This window comes from Oncorhynchus mykiss, chromosome 18 (genome assembly GCF_057628025.1).
Source record: "Oncorhynchus mykiss isolate SJ-2025 chromosome 18, ASM5762802v1, whole genome shotgun sequence".
NCBI classification, from domain to species: domain Eukaryota; kingdom Metazoa; phylum Chordata; class Actinopteri; order Salmoniformes; family Salmonidae; genus Oncorhynchus; species Oncorhynchus mykiss.
The window spans coordinates 12,481,080-12,496,743 of NC_143039.1; the positions used below are offsets into that span (position 1 = coordinate 12,481,080).

The following is a 15,664-nucleotide window of genomic DNA, read 5'->3' on the forward strand; positions in this document are numbered from 1 at the left end:
GGACTTCAAGTTGTAAAATAGTAAACTAATCCTTTAATGGAGTGGTAGATTCTATGAAAGGGATGTTTCACAAAAACACTGTTGTAGTATTTTGTTCATTAGCACACTGCAATCACTTTCAGTACAAATCAAAAAGTGTGATGATGATGATAATGATATGAAAATGACAAATGATAAATGATAATAATTGCATGTAATTTGCATCAATTGCTGTGTACTGCAGTGTTTCCCAATCCTGGTCCTGGGGATCCATAGAGGTGTGCTTTTTTGTTTTTGCCCCTAACACACACACACACTGGATTCAACTAAGCAACTCAAGCCTTTGAATTGAATAAGGTATGTGAGTGCGAGGGCAAAAACACACGTTGTACACCCTTTTGGACCAGGATTGGGGACCACTGCTGTACTGAAAGTCCTCCATCTTCAGAACATTTTTGGGATTGTATACAGGGTGATGAAACCAAGGTGGACATTTGTAATTTGATTGAACTATTCCTTAAATTGCGGTTCATTTGGAGTTACATTTAGTTAGAGGTGCATTTGCTCTAAGCATGTCCTATAAATAAATATTCATTTATTTTTCAAAGAAAACTGCTTTTGTCATCTCTTAAAAGATTTTTTTTAGTTTACACCACTGAAGAGGCGGCGGCAGCAGATCTATCCCCTTCTCATGTATAGGGCCATCCCAAGGATCCCGGAATGCAACGAAGGTTGCACTGTGGTAGTGGGGAACAGGAAGTTCCCGGCACGCGGGCACCATTCTTCAGAATAAAGAAAGCGCCAGAACAGTGCAGTCAAGAAGATAACCGTTGTATGTGTCCGTTTCAATTTACTACTACAGGTATGTAATAGCGCGTTTAAACTTTACAATATCGAAAGAACATGTCATTCCATGCTAGGTAACAAATCCATTAAGGTAGTAGTGTCACGTTTGATGTGTAATTTTTGTCAAACCGAGTGAAGAACGCGGTTAACTATTTTACAAGTCACATAGCTAGAGACTTTGGGTTTGTCTGAGTGGATGTACATTTTTTTCTCAAGGTAATTTCATAAAGAATCAATTTATTTGAGATTTTTTGTTGTTGCATGTTATTGGTTTTGTTTCAACTCGACGAGCTGGTAAAATGGCGGCGCCCCCCTCGGTCTGTTTCTGGAGTGTGAACTACCGGTAATACAATTGTTTTTTGATTGAAATAATACAATGAAGCCGCGGTTGTTCAGGAAAATAGTAACAGTGCTGCCTAAAACAGTGACCTTATAATGTACTACATGGTTTTGGAGTAATTTTATGTGAATTTATGAAATCTACTATAAAGTGCTCTTACGTTGTGTGTCTAATGTGAATGAATTAATGTTTTCAAATAACATTTTATTTGTCACATGAGCCGAATACAACAGGTGTAGACCTTAAAGTGAAATGCTTACTTACAAGCCCTTAACCAACAATGCATTTTTAAGAAAATACCTTAGAAAAAGTAAGAGAAGAGAAGAAGAATTAAAGAGCAGCATTAAATAACAATAGCAGAGCAATATACAGGGGGTACAGTCAATGTGCGGGGGGCACCGGTGTCGAGGTAATTATGTACATGTAGGTAGAGTTATTAAAGTGGCTATGCATAGATAAGAGAGTAGCAGCAGCGTGGGTGGGTGGGTGCAAATGCAAATAGTCTGGGTAGCCATTTGATTAGCTGTTCAGGAGTCTTATGGCTTGGGGGTAGAAGCTGTTTAAGAAGCCTCTTGGTCCTAGACTTGGTGCTCTGGTACCGCTTGCTGTCCGGTAGCAGAGAGAACAGTCTATGACTAGGGTGGCTGGAGTCTTGGACAATTTTAGGGCCTTCCTCCAACACCTCCTGGTTTTGAGGTCCTGGATTGCAGGAAGCTTGGCCCCGGTGATGTACTGGGCTGTACATACTACCCTCTGTAGTGCCTTGCAGTCAGAGGCCAAGCAGTTGCCATACCAGGCAGTGATGCAACCAGTCAGGATGCTCTCGATGGTGCAGCTGTAGAACCTTTTGAGGATCTGAGGACCCATGCCAAATCTTTTCAGTCTTCTGAGGGGGAATAGGTTTTGTCGTGCCCTCTTCACAACTGTCTTGGCGTGCTTGGACCATGTTAGTTTGTTGGTGATGTGGACTCCACGGAACTTGAAGCTCTCAACCTGCTCCACTACAGCCCCAGTGTAGTACGATTCGATCTTAGTCCTAATGTTAGTCCTGTATTTGTTGTCAATGTTTAGCTACCTGAAATGAGATCCGTGCTTAATTTGGACAGGACCTCACCGGAGCTGAATACTTACATTTTTACTGCTTGAGATCATGTTCCTCTTATAGAATATTAGCTCAAAAGTAAAGTGTAGCTCCTGCCCCTAAATATAAACATTACCGTCACCCAAAATGAGCACGGGCACCTATTTCAGTCCAAGTCAAGCACTGAATTAGATAATTGAACAAGAAGAAATATAATATATTTTAGGGAATAAAGTGCCTGAACTGTCAAGAGTAACTTTTGTGTCCGTTTGTCTTTATTACTACAGACCGACTCAGATTAAGTCTGAAGCCAGTAACATCAACAGTGAGGACAAACCCAGCCTGCCTCTCTCCTTCCACACTGAGTAGGAACCTACAGTCACTGGGTCCTGATTGTGACAGTGGAGCCCAGTTTGCACTGCAGGATCCAGAGATGGCATCAGTGAAGCTGGAAGACTGCAGTCAAACACTGGAGCTGAATGTCAACATAAAAAATGAAGAAGAGGTTTCTCATGGTAAGAAGTTTGTTGTTCATTCCAACTTCCCACTGTGCATGAGAAGTTGCAGTAGAACTGTTTCATGATGAACTGTTTCAATGAGAAGGTAGATGTTATTTCATGCTACTGAGACCTGCATGGTTTGACACCAGTATTGTCAGCATTTGTTTTATTCACAGGGACATCTGGAGTGCTCAGAGTATTACATTTTTTTCAATGTAACCTTTTATTTAACCAGGTAGGCCAGTTGAAAACATGTTCTCATTTACAACTGCGATCTGGCCAAGATAAAACAAAGCAGTGCGACACAAACAACAACACAGAGTTGCACATGGAGTAAACAAACGTACAGTCAATAACACAATAGAAAAGTCTATATACAGTGTGCAAATGAGGTAAGGCAACAAATAGGCCATAGTGGCGAAGTAATTACAATTTAGCAATTAAACACTGGAGTGATAGATGTACAAGTAGAGATACTAGTGTGAAATGGAGCAAAAAATAAATAACAGTCTGGGGATGAGGTAGTTGGATGGGCTTTTTACAGATGGGGTATGTACAGGTGCAGTGATCTGTGAGCTGCTCTGACAGCTGGTGCTTAAAGTTAGTGTGGGAGTAAATAGAACACATAGGCACGTAGGGAGAATTGGATACACTAAAGTAAAAGGAGACACAGCCTATTGACCTATTTGTGGGAATAAATAGAACACATAGGCACTTAGGGAGAATTGGATACACTAAAGTAAGAGGAGACACATAGCCTATTGACCTATTTGTGGGAGTAAATAGAACACATAGGCATTTAGGGAGAATTGGATACACTAGAAGGGGACACATAGATGGCTGACAAAAATACACACACATGAGAACCATAAGTTAAGTGCAGGGCCACCAATTCACTAAAAGGGGACACACAGATGGCTGACAAAAATACACACACATGAGAACCATAAGTTAAGTGCAGGGCCAAAGAATAGGCCTATAGAATAACCAGACGCATGTTATTTTTTTAGGGCAAAGCAAGGATCCTGCCACCATTATAATCTAAATAAAAGAGGATGTGGGCGTTATTGGGCGTGAACAAGCAGGAAGCCTGGACTGAAAGATAATGGTGGCAGATGGATAGGGGAAATATGTCTATTTACATATGGGATGGACGTATATGCTGTATGTGTATAAATATGAGAGCCAGGGCTCTGGGAAGCGGTGTGTGCTCCGCGGACCATCCTGGCTGGCAATACTCTTGTATTAAAAGCCTGATTGATTTCACAAGTTCTGGCATGCGTTATAATTGATCCAATTATCCACGACATTAGCGAGGGAAATATGAGCCTCCAGCTTCATTGATTTTTGCAATTCGTTCTAGTCATTGGTCGCCTTTCCTTACAGTTCTCTGCTGCCGAAGGAGGAATTGGCTTTGGGGGTGACCAGTGAAATCTACCTGCTGGAGCGTGTGCTGCTATGGTGGCCCGTGAGCTGAGATAAGTTGGGCTTTACCTAGCAAAGACTTATAGATGACCTGGAGCAAGTGGGTTTGGCGACAAATATGAAGCTAGGGCCAGCCAACGAGAGCATACAGGTCGCAGTGGTGGGTAGTATATGGGGCTTTGGTGACAAAATGGATGGCACTGTGAGAGTGCTGGAGGCTATTTTGTAAATGACATCGGAAGTCAAGGATCGGTAGGATCGTCAGTTTTATGAGGGTATGTTTCGCAGCATAAGTGAAGGAGGCTCTGTTGCGAAATAGAAAGCTGATTCTAGATTTAATTTTAGATTGGAGATGCTTAATGTGAGTCTGGAAGGACAGTTTATAGTCTAACCAGACACCTGGGTATTTGTAATGGTCCACATATTCTAAGTCAGAACCATCCAGAGTAGTGATGCTGGAGAGGGCAGTGATCGGCTGAAGAGCATGCATTTAGTTTTACTTGCATTTAAGAGCAGTTGGAGGCCACAGAAGGGGAGTTGTATGGCATTGAAGCTTGTCTGGAGGTTAGATAACAGTGTCCAAAGAAGGGCCAGAAGTATACAGAATGGTGTCTACGTAGAGGTGGATCAGAGAATCACCAGCAGCAAGAGCGACATCATTGATGTATACAGAGAAGAGAGTCGGCCTGAGTATTGAACCCTGTGGCACCCCCATAGAAACTGCCAGAGGTCCGGACAACAGGCCCTCCGATTTGACATACTGAATCCTATCAGAGAAGTAGTTGGTGAACCAGGCGAGACAGTCATTTGAGAAACCAAGGCTGTTTGAGTCTGCCGATAAGAATGTGGTGATTGACAGTCGAAAGCCTTGGCCAGGTCGATGAATACGGCTGCACAGTACTGTCTGTTATCGATGGTGGTTATGATATCGTTCAGGACTTTGAGCGTGGCTGAGGTGCACCCATGACCAACTCGGAAACCAGATTGCATAGCGGAGAAGGTACGGTGGGATTTGAAATGGTCGGTGATCTGTTTGTTAACTTGCCTTTCAAAGACCGTAGAAAGGCAGGGCAGGATAGATATAGGTCTGTAACCGTTTGGGTCTAGAGTGTCTCCCCCTTTGAAGAGGGGGATGACCTCGGCAGCTTTCCAATCTTTGGAGATCTCAGACGATACGAAAGAGAGGTTGAACAGGCTAGTAATAGGGGTTGCAACAATTGCGGTGGATCATTTTAGAAAGAGAGGGTCCAGATTTTGCAGCTCTTTTAGAACATCAGCTATCTGGATTTGGGGGAAGGAGAAATGGGGGAGGCTTGATCAAGTTGCTGTGGGTGGTGCAGGGCTGTTGACTGGGGTAGGGGTAGCCAGGTGGTAGTAGATTTAAAGAAGTGAAGTAGACAAACTGCCACTGTTTTAAAAGTTCTATGAATGAAGGATAAGCAGCCAACAAGTGCTCAGCATATGTGGGAACTCCGGTTGGAAAAGCATTCCTCATGAAGCTGGTTGAGAAAATGAAAAGCTGTCAAGGCAAAGGGTGACTATTTGAAGAATCTCAAATATAAAATATACTTTGACTTAACATTTTTTGTTATTTATTTACTACATGATTCCATATGTGTAATTTCATAGTTGTGATGTATTCACTATTGTTCTACAATGTAGAAAATAGTGAAAATAAAGAAAAACCCTTGAATGAGTAGGTGTTCTAAAACGTTTGACCAGTAGTGTAAGAATTCAGACCCTTTGCTAGGAGACTTGACGTTGAGCTCAGGTGCATCCTGTTTCCATTGATCATCCTAGAGACGCTTCTACAACTTAATTGGAGTCCACCGGTTATAGATGAAATTGATTGAACATGATTTGGAAAGGCACACACCTGTCTATATAAGATCCCGCGTGTCAGAGCAAAATCCAAGCCATGAGGTTGAAGGAATTGTCTGTAGAGCTCCATGAAAAGGGTTATGTCGAGGCACAGATCTGGGGAAGGGAACCAATACATTTATGCAGCGTTGAAGGTCCCCAAGAACACAGTGGCCTCCATCGTTCTAATTTATATATATATATTACACATTCATTAGTTCCAAATAGAGCAATCAACAATCACAACAATTCCAAAGTACGGAGTAAAGGGTCTGAATTCTTATGTAAGTGTGATATTTCCATTTTTGTTTGTATCATATGGTTCAGATTGTTCATTTAAGTTACTTTTAGAAGCACTTAACATAAGGGCTGTGTTTCGTGTAGGCTTACCCTGGCGTGACGTTTTGATAACGGTGTACATTTCTCTTGGACAAGGTGACTTTTATCAATACATTCGACTGTATTTCTTCTCAGATTTGAAAACGGTAATTAGCGTCAAAGTAGACGTCATGCTAAACTACAAATCCCTGCAAGCTCCTGCACAACAGGTATTGTGTCAATTTAAAACTTGCACAAGACAGTTCAGAGAATTGTCAATTTAAATAAATGTAGCCTATTTATTCATTACTAAATTTGGTTAACGTTATTTAATCCAGAGATCCCTTACCTTTGTCTTGATTTTGGCAGTCTTGTCTAGACCATCAGAATTTTGTAGTTGTTTATTATAGCCACATTAACGGCTAATTACATTTAATTTTTGTGGGGGTAAATACAGGCAAATATATTGATAAGTCATTTTGTCCTAGAGAGATTTACATGGTTATCAAAACACCAGGGTAGGCCTACACGAAACACAGCCCTTGTTTACATGTTTCTAAAATCCCCTACGGGAAAAATTATTGGAACCCTTTTCCTATTTGACTGCTATGTGTTTTGCGAATTAGGATTTATACTGTGGTACTCGATTGGTATGCAGCTACCCGAAGCTAGTGGGGTCTGGATGAGCTGAGGCACGTGGTAAAATGCTTCATTAAGGTGGGCTTTTTATCATTTATAGCCACGGTTGTCAATTGCACTGCAGAAATGGATCATTATTGCTCTCAAATTTTGTACACAAATTTGTGTACATCCCTTTTTAGCGAGATTTTCTCCTTTGCCAAGATAATCCATTCACCTGACAGGTGTGGCATATCAAGAAGCTGATTAAATGGCATGATCATCATTACACAGATGCACCTTGTGCTGGGGACAAGAGTAGCTGAGTAGGGGCTGCCTTGGCAGCAGCTAATGGGGATCCCTATTAAATACAAAAATGCCACTCTAAAATGTGCTGTTTTGTCACACAACACAATGCCACAGTCTCAAGTTTTGAGGGAGCATACTATTGACAAGCTGACTCTAGGAATTTCCACCAGAGCTGTTGCCAGATAATTTTATGTTTATTTCTCTACCATAAACCACCTCCAATTGTTTTAGAGAATTTGTCAGTATGCCCAACCAGCCTCACATCGACAGACTGCCGTGTATGGTGTTGTGTGGGCGTGTGGTTTGCTGATGTCAGTGTTGTGAACAGAGTGCCCCGTGGTGGTATCAGGGTTATGATATGGGCAGGCATACGCTACAGACAACAAACACAATTGCATTTTATCGATGGCAATTTCAATGCTGAGATCCTGAGGCCCAATGTCCTGCCATTCATCTGCCGCCATCACCTCATGTTTCAGCATGACAACGCACAGCCCCACGTCGCAAGGATCTGTACACAATTGAACATGTCCCAGTTCTTCCATGGCCTGCATACTCAGACATGTCACCCTTTGAGCATGTTTGGGATCGACGTGTACAACAGGTTGTTCCAGTTCCCGCCAATATCATTGAATTTCGCACAGACATTGAAGATGAGCGGGACAACATTCCACAGGCCACAATCAACATCCTCACAAATTCTATGCAAAAGGACATGTGTCCCGGAATAGGCAGTGGCAGCTACCCATTTCTCCAGTGAATCATGTGTAAATTGGGAGATGCAGGGACCAAACTGTGAGCCCAAGAGGTGGTGACCTGGGGGTCTCTGCGGTAGCAGAACACATGAAATAAAATACCTTTTATAATAAAGCATTTCATGCATTATCATGGTTTTAGTGTACTGGCAAAGAGTAGTGGTGTGGAGCTGCTTACAGAAGTTGCACACATGGAGTACATTTATTGTAGCCTGGAGTCCTGGAAAAATGTGGCCTTTTATAAACAGATTTCATGCAGTTCTACATCATTTTAGATGACTGGGGACTTTGAATAATATTTTTTAAATATTTATTTCATAAATGACCAAAATGGCAGACTACTTTGACACTGACAAACTGAGAATCTGAGGTCAATAAAAACGACTGTCTCTAATCCATCAATAGCCTAGGCCAGGTGTGAGGAAAAACACATTGTACAATATGAGGGGGAAGTTATAGTCCTAAACAAGCTTTCCAGTTTGCTTAGGGTAAAGTCTACAAAACTTAGTCCACTCTTGATTATAACAGATTTTAGTTCTGGGAACAGAAAACTGTATCGGATGTTTCATAGACTAGAACATTTGCTGAATGTCGGCCAAAGTCCTTCTCGTGCCATCTTCTCCCACTGCCGGCCAGTGGGCTTCCTATCACTACCATAGTTGGTATACTCATTACCATAGTTGGTATACTCATTACCATAGTTGGGGTACTCATTACCATAGTTGGGGTACTCACTACCATAGTTGGGGTACTCACTACCATAGTTGGGGTACTCACTACCATAGTTGGGGTACTCACTACCATAGTTGTGGTACTCACTACCATAGTTGGGGTACTCACTACCATAGTTGGGGTACTCACTACCATAGTTGGGGTACTCACTATCATAGTTGGAAGTTCTGGGCAGGCACGCAACCTTCTTCAGAATAAAGATATGGGCAGAACTGTGATGTTAAGAAGACAATATTTGTGTCTCTATTTTTTTACTACTGGTATGTAATAACATGTTTATACTGTCTAATATCAAAATAACATGTAATACCATGCTAGGTAACAAATCCATTCAGGTAATATCACGTTTGGTATTTTTTTTTTTATATATTGGTTTTTGATACAATAATACAGGGAAGACCAGGTTATTCAGGAAAATAGTACATAGTGCTGCCTGAAACATACTGCAACCTTGTACTAAATGGTTTTTATGCATTTATGAATTGAGGAAATCTACTATAGGTTAAGTACACTTAAGTTGTGTAGCCTGATTTAAGAGTGTATACTTTGTCTAATGTGAATGAATCCATGTTGTGTTGTCAATGCTTAGCTACCAGCTCTATTGAAATGAGATCAGTGCTTGACTTGGACAGTTCACCTCAAATTTCTACTGTTTGAGCTCATGTTCCTCTTATAGAATATTAGCTCAACAGTATTGTGGAGCTCCTGCACCTAAATATAAACAGTACCGGTATCTATTTCAGTCCAAGTCAAGAACTAATATAATATGTTTTTAGAGAATAAAGAAAGTGCCGGAACTGTCTTAGAAAATAACTTTTTGTCTGTTGTTCATTGTTACTACAGGACTAGAATTAACTCTGAGGCCGGTAACATCAATAGTGAGGACAAACCCAGCCTGCCTCTCTCCTTCCACACTGAGTCCAAACCTACAGTCACTGGGTCCTGATTGTGACAGTGGAGCCCAGTTTGCACTGCAGGATCCAGAGATGGCATCAGTGAAGCTGGAAGACTGCAGTCAAACACTGGAGCTGAATGTCAACATTAAAGATGAAGAAGAGGAGGAGAAGATTGGGACATCTGTTTCTCATGGTAAGAGCAGGTTATATCTAACTAAGTTTGTTGTTCATTCCAACTTCCCACTGTGTATGAAAAGTTGCAGTAGAGCTGTTTCATGATGAACTGTTTCAATGAGAAGGTAGATGTTAATTCATGCTACTGACACTTTCATGGTTTGACACCAGTATTGTCAGCATTTGTTTTATTCACTGGGATATCAGAGTGTCGACTAAAGAAGTGAAGTAGACAAACTGCCTGTGTTTTAAAGTTCTATGAAATGAGTCTGTATAATTACTAACCCTTGTGATAGTGAAGGGAAGATATGGCTCATAATTTTCACAACCATTACCACTGTTTTAGCTTTAAACTTTTACCCACTTGTAGAATAGTTTTATTCCCCCTTTGATTGTACAACCTACTGATATGAATACATATTTCACCTGGTACAGCAAGAAGAAGACTGGCCACCCCTTTGAGCCTGGTTCCTCTCTACGTTTCTTCCAAGGTTCCTTCTTTCTAGGAGTTTTTTTTGTGCCCACTGCTTCAACATCTGCATTACTTGCTCTTTAGGATTTTAGGCTGAGTTTCTGTAAAGCTGTTTGACAACTTTGGAATGTAATAGGGCTTCATAAAATACATTTGATTGACATGTACAGTGGGGAGAACAAGTATTTGACACACTGCCGATTTTGCAGGTTTTCCTACTTACAAAACATGTAGAGGTCTGTAATTTTTATCATAGGTACACTTCAACTGTGATAGACGGAATCTAAAACAAAAATCCAGAAAATCACATTATGATTTTTTTTTTTTTAAGTAATTAATTTGCATTTTATTGCATGACATAAGTATTTGATACACCAGAAAAGCAGAACTTAATATTTGGTACAGAGACTTTTGTTTGCAATTACAGAGATCATAAGTTTCCTGTAGTTCTTGATAAGGTTTGCACACACTGCAGCAGGGATTTTGGCCCACTCCTCCATTCAGACCTTCTCCAGATCCTTCAGGTTTCGGGGCTGTCGCTGGGCAATACGGACTTTCAGCTCCCTCCAAAGATGTTCTATCGGGTTCATGTCTGGAGACTGGCTAGGCCACTCCAGGACCTTGAGATGCTTCTTACGGAGCCACTCCTTAGTTGCCCTGGCTGTGTGTTTCGGGTCGTTGTCATGCTGGAAGACCCAGCCACGACCCATCTTCAATGCTCTTACTGGGGGAAGGAGGTTGTTGGCCAAGATCTCGCGATACATGGCCCCATCCATCCTCCCCTCAATACGGTGCAGTCGTCTTGTCCCCTTTGCAGAAAAGCATCCCCAAAGAATTATGTTTCCACCTCCATGCTTCACAGTTGGGATGGTGTTCTTGGGGTTGTACTCATCCTTCCTCTTCCTCCAAACACGGCGAGTGGAGTTTAGACCAAAAAGCTATATTTTTGTCTCATCAGACCACATGACCTTCTCCCATTCCTCCTCTGGATCATCCAGGTGGTCATTGGCAAACTTCAGACGGGCCTGAACATGCGCTAGCTTGAGCAGGGGGACCTTGCGTGCGCTGCAGGATTTTAATCCATGACGGCGTAGTGTGTTACTAATGGTTTTCTTTGAGACTGTGGTCCCAGCTCTCTTCGGGTCATTGACCAGGTCCTGCCGTGTAGTTCTGGGCTGATCCCTCACCTTCCTAATGATCATCGATGCCCCACAAGGTGAGATTTTGCATTTAGCCCCAGACCGAGGGTGATTGACCGTCATCTTGGGGGGCAGGGTAGCCTAGTGGTTAGAGTGTTGAGGGGAGGACTAGTAACCGGAAGGTTGCGAGTTCAAACCCCCGAGCTGACAAGGTACAAATCTGTCGTTCTGCCCCTGAACAGGCAGTTAACCCACTGTTCCCAGGCCGTCATTGAAAATAAGAATTTGTTCTTAACTGACTTGCCTGGTTAAATAAAGGTAAAATAAAAAATAAATAAATAAAATCTTGAACTTCTTCCATTTTCTAATATTTGCGCCAACAGTTGTTGCCTTCTCACCAAGCTGCTTGCCTATTGTCTTGTAGCCCATCCTAGCCTTGTGCAGGTCTACAATTTCATCCCTGATGTCCTTACACAGCTCTCTGGTCTTGGCCATTGTGGAGAGGTTGGAGCCTGTTTGATTGAGTGTGTGGACAGGTGTCTTTTATACAGGTAACGAGTTCAAACAGGTGCAGTTAATACAGGTAATGAGTGGAGAACAGGAGGGCTTCTTAAAGAAAAACTAACAGGTCTGTGAGAGCCGGAATTCTTACTGGTTGGTAGGTGATCAAATACTAATGTCATGCAATAAAATGCAAATCAATTACTTAAAAATCATACAATGTGATTTAATGGATTTTTGTTTGAGATTCCGTCTCTCACAGTTGAAGTGTACCTATGATAAAAATGACAGACTTCTACATGCTTTGTAAGTAGGAAACACTGCAGATTTAGCAGGTTATCAAGTACTTGTTCTCCTCACTGTATATCACACCAACTGACTGGTTCTTCTGATGTTGTTCACACAGGAGACCATGTTGAGACATTCTCTACATCCAGAAAGCAACAGCAGGAAGATCACAGACCTAAGAGGTCCCACCACTGCCCACATTGTAAAGAGATTTTCCCAATTCTTTCAAAGCTAAAAATACACCTAAAAATTCACACAGTTGAGAATCTGTATTCCTGTACTGACTGTGGGAAGAATTTCATAACATTAAAGGCTCTGACAGGTCATCAGAGAGTGCACACAGGAGAGAAGCCTTACTCCTGCTCTGACTGTGGAAAGAGGTTCTCTCGACTGGGCACCTTAAAAACACATGAACATATACATACAGGAGAGAAGCCTTACTCCTGCTCTGACTGTGGGAATAGTTTCTGTCGACTGGGCCACTTAAAAGAACATAAACATATACATACAGGAGTGAAGCCTTACTCCTGCTATGACTGTGGAAAGAGTTTCTCTCGACTGGGCACCTTAAAAACACATGAACGTATACATACAGGAGAGAAGCCTTACTCCTGCTCTGACTGTGTAAAATGCTTCACAACAGCATCTCACCTAAAAGTTCATCAGCGAACACACACAGGAGAGAGACCTTACTCCTGCTCTGACTGTGTAAAATGCTTCACAACAGCATCTCAGCTAAAAGGTCATCAGAGAACACACACAGGAGAGAAGCCTTATTCCTGCTCTGACTGTGGAAAGAGTTTTTCTCGACTGGACCACTTAAAAGCACATGAACGTATACACACAGGAGAGAAGCCTTATTTCTGCTCTGACTGTGGGGCGAGTTTCTCTCAACTGGGCCACTTAAAACAACATGAATGTATCCATACAGGAGTGAAGCTTCACTCCTGCTCTGACTGTGGAAAGAGTTTCTCTCAACTGGGCACCTTAAAAACACATGAGCGTATACATACAGGAGTGAAGCCTTACTCCTGCTCTGTGTAAAATGCTTCAAAACAGCATCTCAGCTAAAAGTTCATCATAGAACACACACAGGAGAGAAGCTTTACTCCTGCTCTGACTGTGGAAAGAGTTTCTCTCAACTGGGCACCTTAAAAACACATGAGCGTATACATACAGGAGAGAAGACTTACTCCTGCTCTGACTGTGTAAAATGCTTCACAACATCATCTCAGCTAAAAGTTCATCATAGAACACACACAGGAGAGAAGCCTTATTCCTGCTCTTGACTGTGGAAAGTGTTTTTCTCAACTGGACTACCTGAAAACTCATGAACATATACATACATGAACATATACATAGGTAGCCTAGTGGTTAGCGCATTGGGCCATTAACTGAAAGGTTGCTGGATCGAATCTCCGAGCTGTCAAGGTAACAATCTGTCATTCTGCCCCAGTACAAGGCAGTTAACCCACTGTTCACCGGGTGCCGAAGACGTGGATGTCAATTATGGCATCCCCCGCACATCTAATTCAGAGGGGTTGTGTTAAATTATGGAGACACATTTCAGTTGAATGCGTTCAGTTGTACAACTGATTAGGTATCCCCCTTCCCTAGTTAAATACTTGAGTGAAGCCTTACTCCTGCTCTGACTGGAGCGTTTTTCTCAAATGGGCCATTTTCTTTTTTTCTACTGTGTTATTGACTTGTTAATTGTTTACTCCATGTGTAACTCAGTGTTGTCTGTTCACACTGCTATGCTTTATCTTGGCCAGGTCGCAGTTGTAAATGAGAACTTGTTCACAACTAGCCTACCTGGTTAAATAAAGGTGAAATAAAATTTTAAAAAGACACCAATGTATACATGAAGGAGAGAAGCCTCATCAGAGCTGGTAGACACAACATACATTGAGTGTACAAAACATTAAGGACACCTGTTATTTCCATGATGTAGACTGACCAGGTGAACTCAGATGAAAGCTCTGTTCCTCAATGACGTAGTTTTTGTTTATTTATTATGGATCCTCATTAGGTTCCAGCAACAACACAAAAAAAAAAAGTACAGTTGCAGTGAGCTAAGGAATGAAAACACCGGAGAATTTGAAAAATATTGCCTGGTCTGATGAACCCTGGTTCCTGCTGTGTCATGCTTATGGGAGGACTGGGGTATGGAGGAAACCACGAGTACATGCATCCCTGCTGTGTGTCAACATTGCAGGCTGGTGGTGATGGTGTGGAGTGTGTTTTCATGCCACACACTGGGCCCCTTGATAAAAGTGGAGCAATGTTTGAATACCACAGGATATCTAAACATCATTGCCAATCAGGTGCATCCCTTAGAATTTTTTTCAGCAGGATTATGCCCCATGGCACAACGCTTGTCCAGGAATGGTTCCAAAAACATGACAATGAATTCAGTTTACTGCAGTGGCCTGACAAGTCACCAGATCTCAATCCAATTGTTAATCGATGGAAGGAGCTATTCAGAGTAGATCCACTCCCAGCCAGCTTGACACAATTGTGGGAAGCATTGGAGTCAACATGGGCCAGAATCCCTGTGGAATGCTCTCAACACCTTGTCGAGTTGCACCTCCTTTTGTCCTCAGAACATGCCCTGATGAACTGAGGCTGTTCTGAGGACAAAAGGAGGTGCAACTCGACATTGGGAAGGTGTTCCTAATGTTTTGTACACTCGGTGTATATCAGATAAAGATGGTGTGATGATCAGTTTTCAGCATTAGTTTGGGTGGATTATTTTATATTACTAAATACCTTTTGTTTAATGATAAACAGGCTATGAATCGACTACTTGTGTTTATGAAATTGTATCTTAATACTAGATTCATTATTTTAGTCATTGATGATGAATGTATTTGAATAACTGTATTGAAGTTAATTGATCTGGTGGCAGGTAGCCAGCGGTTAAGAGTGTTGGGCCAGTAACTGAAAGGTTGCTGGTTTGAATCCCGAGCCGCCTGGGTGAAAAATCTGGCATTGTGCCCTTGCAATGAACCATATTTTGTCCCTTAGGTCGCTCTGGATAAGAGCATCTGCTAAATTACAAAAATCTAATGAAACATTTTTGTACATTAATTTATGCTGTGTAACCTCTTATTTTCTGTGTATAATTAAATGAAATAAACTGTTTGAAGTGAAATACTGTGTATACATAACATTACCGTTTACCCTGGCCAGAGGGACAGGGCCATACTGCCCTAACGAACAAAAAGGCAGTGTTAGGGTTCGTTCCTGTTCCCTGTCAATCATTGGCTCATTGGTGAAATTAGCATTATGAGAATATCTTTAATTAAATCATTCAAAAACCTTTTATTAATGCAGTTGCAGACAGAAGTTGACAATCAGGAACATGGCACGCATGTTTCCGAGTAAGTTCTGCATCAAAGAAAAGGTCCCGTGTTATTTTATCGAAC

At 41.7% G+C, this 15,664-nt stretch overlaps 1 protein-coding gene across 3 annotated transcripts in view; it reads left to right on the forward strand.

Annotated features, from left to right (window-relative positions):
* Positions 1-284: 284 nt before the first annotated feature.
* LOC118941023 (uncharacterized) overlaps positions 285-15,664 on the forward strand; it is a 32,473-nt gene continuing 17,093 nt past the window's right edge. The window contains exons 1-5 of one of the 3 annotated variants that reach the window (XM_090207068.1): positions 688-841; positions 2,534-2,761; positions 9,607-9,852; positions 10,269-10,324; positions 12,352-15,390. In XM_090207068.1, the coding sequence (XP_090063194.1) occupies positions 700-841; positions 2,534-2,761; positions 9,607-9,852; positions 10,269-10,324; positions 12,352-12,468 (789 nt within the window). In that variant the 5' untranslated portion in view covers positions 688-699 and the 3' untranslated portion in view covers positions 12,469-15,390. Of the gene's footprint in view, positions 842-2,533; positions 2,762-9,606; positions 9,853-10,268; positions 10,325-12,351; positions 15,391-15,664 lie in introns of those variants that run through there. The other 2 variants (XM_090207067.1, XM_090207065.1) reach the window with 2 other exon arrangements.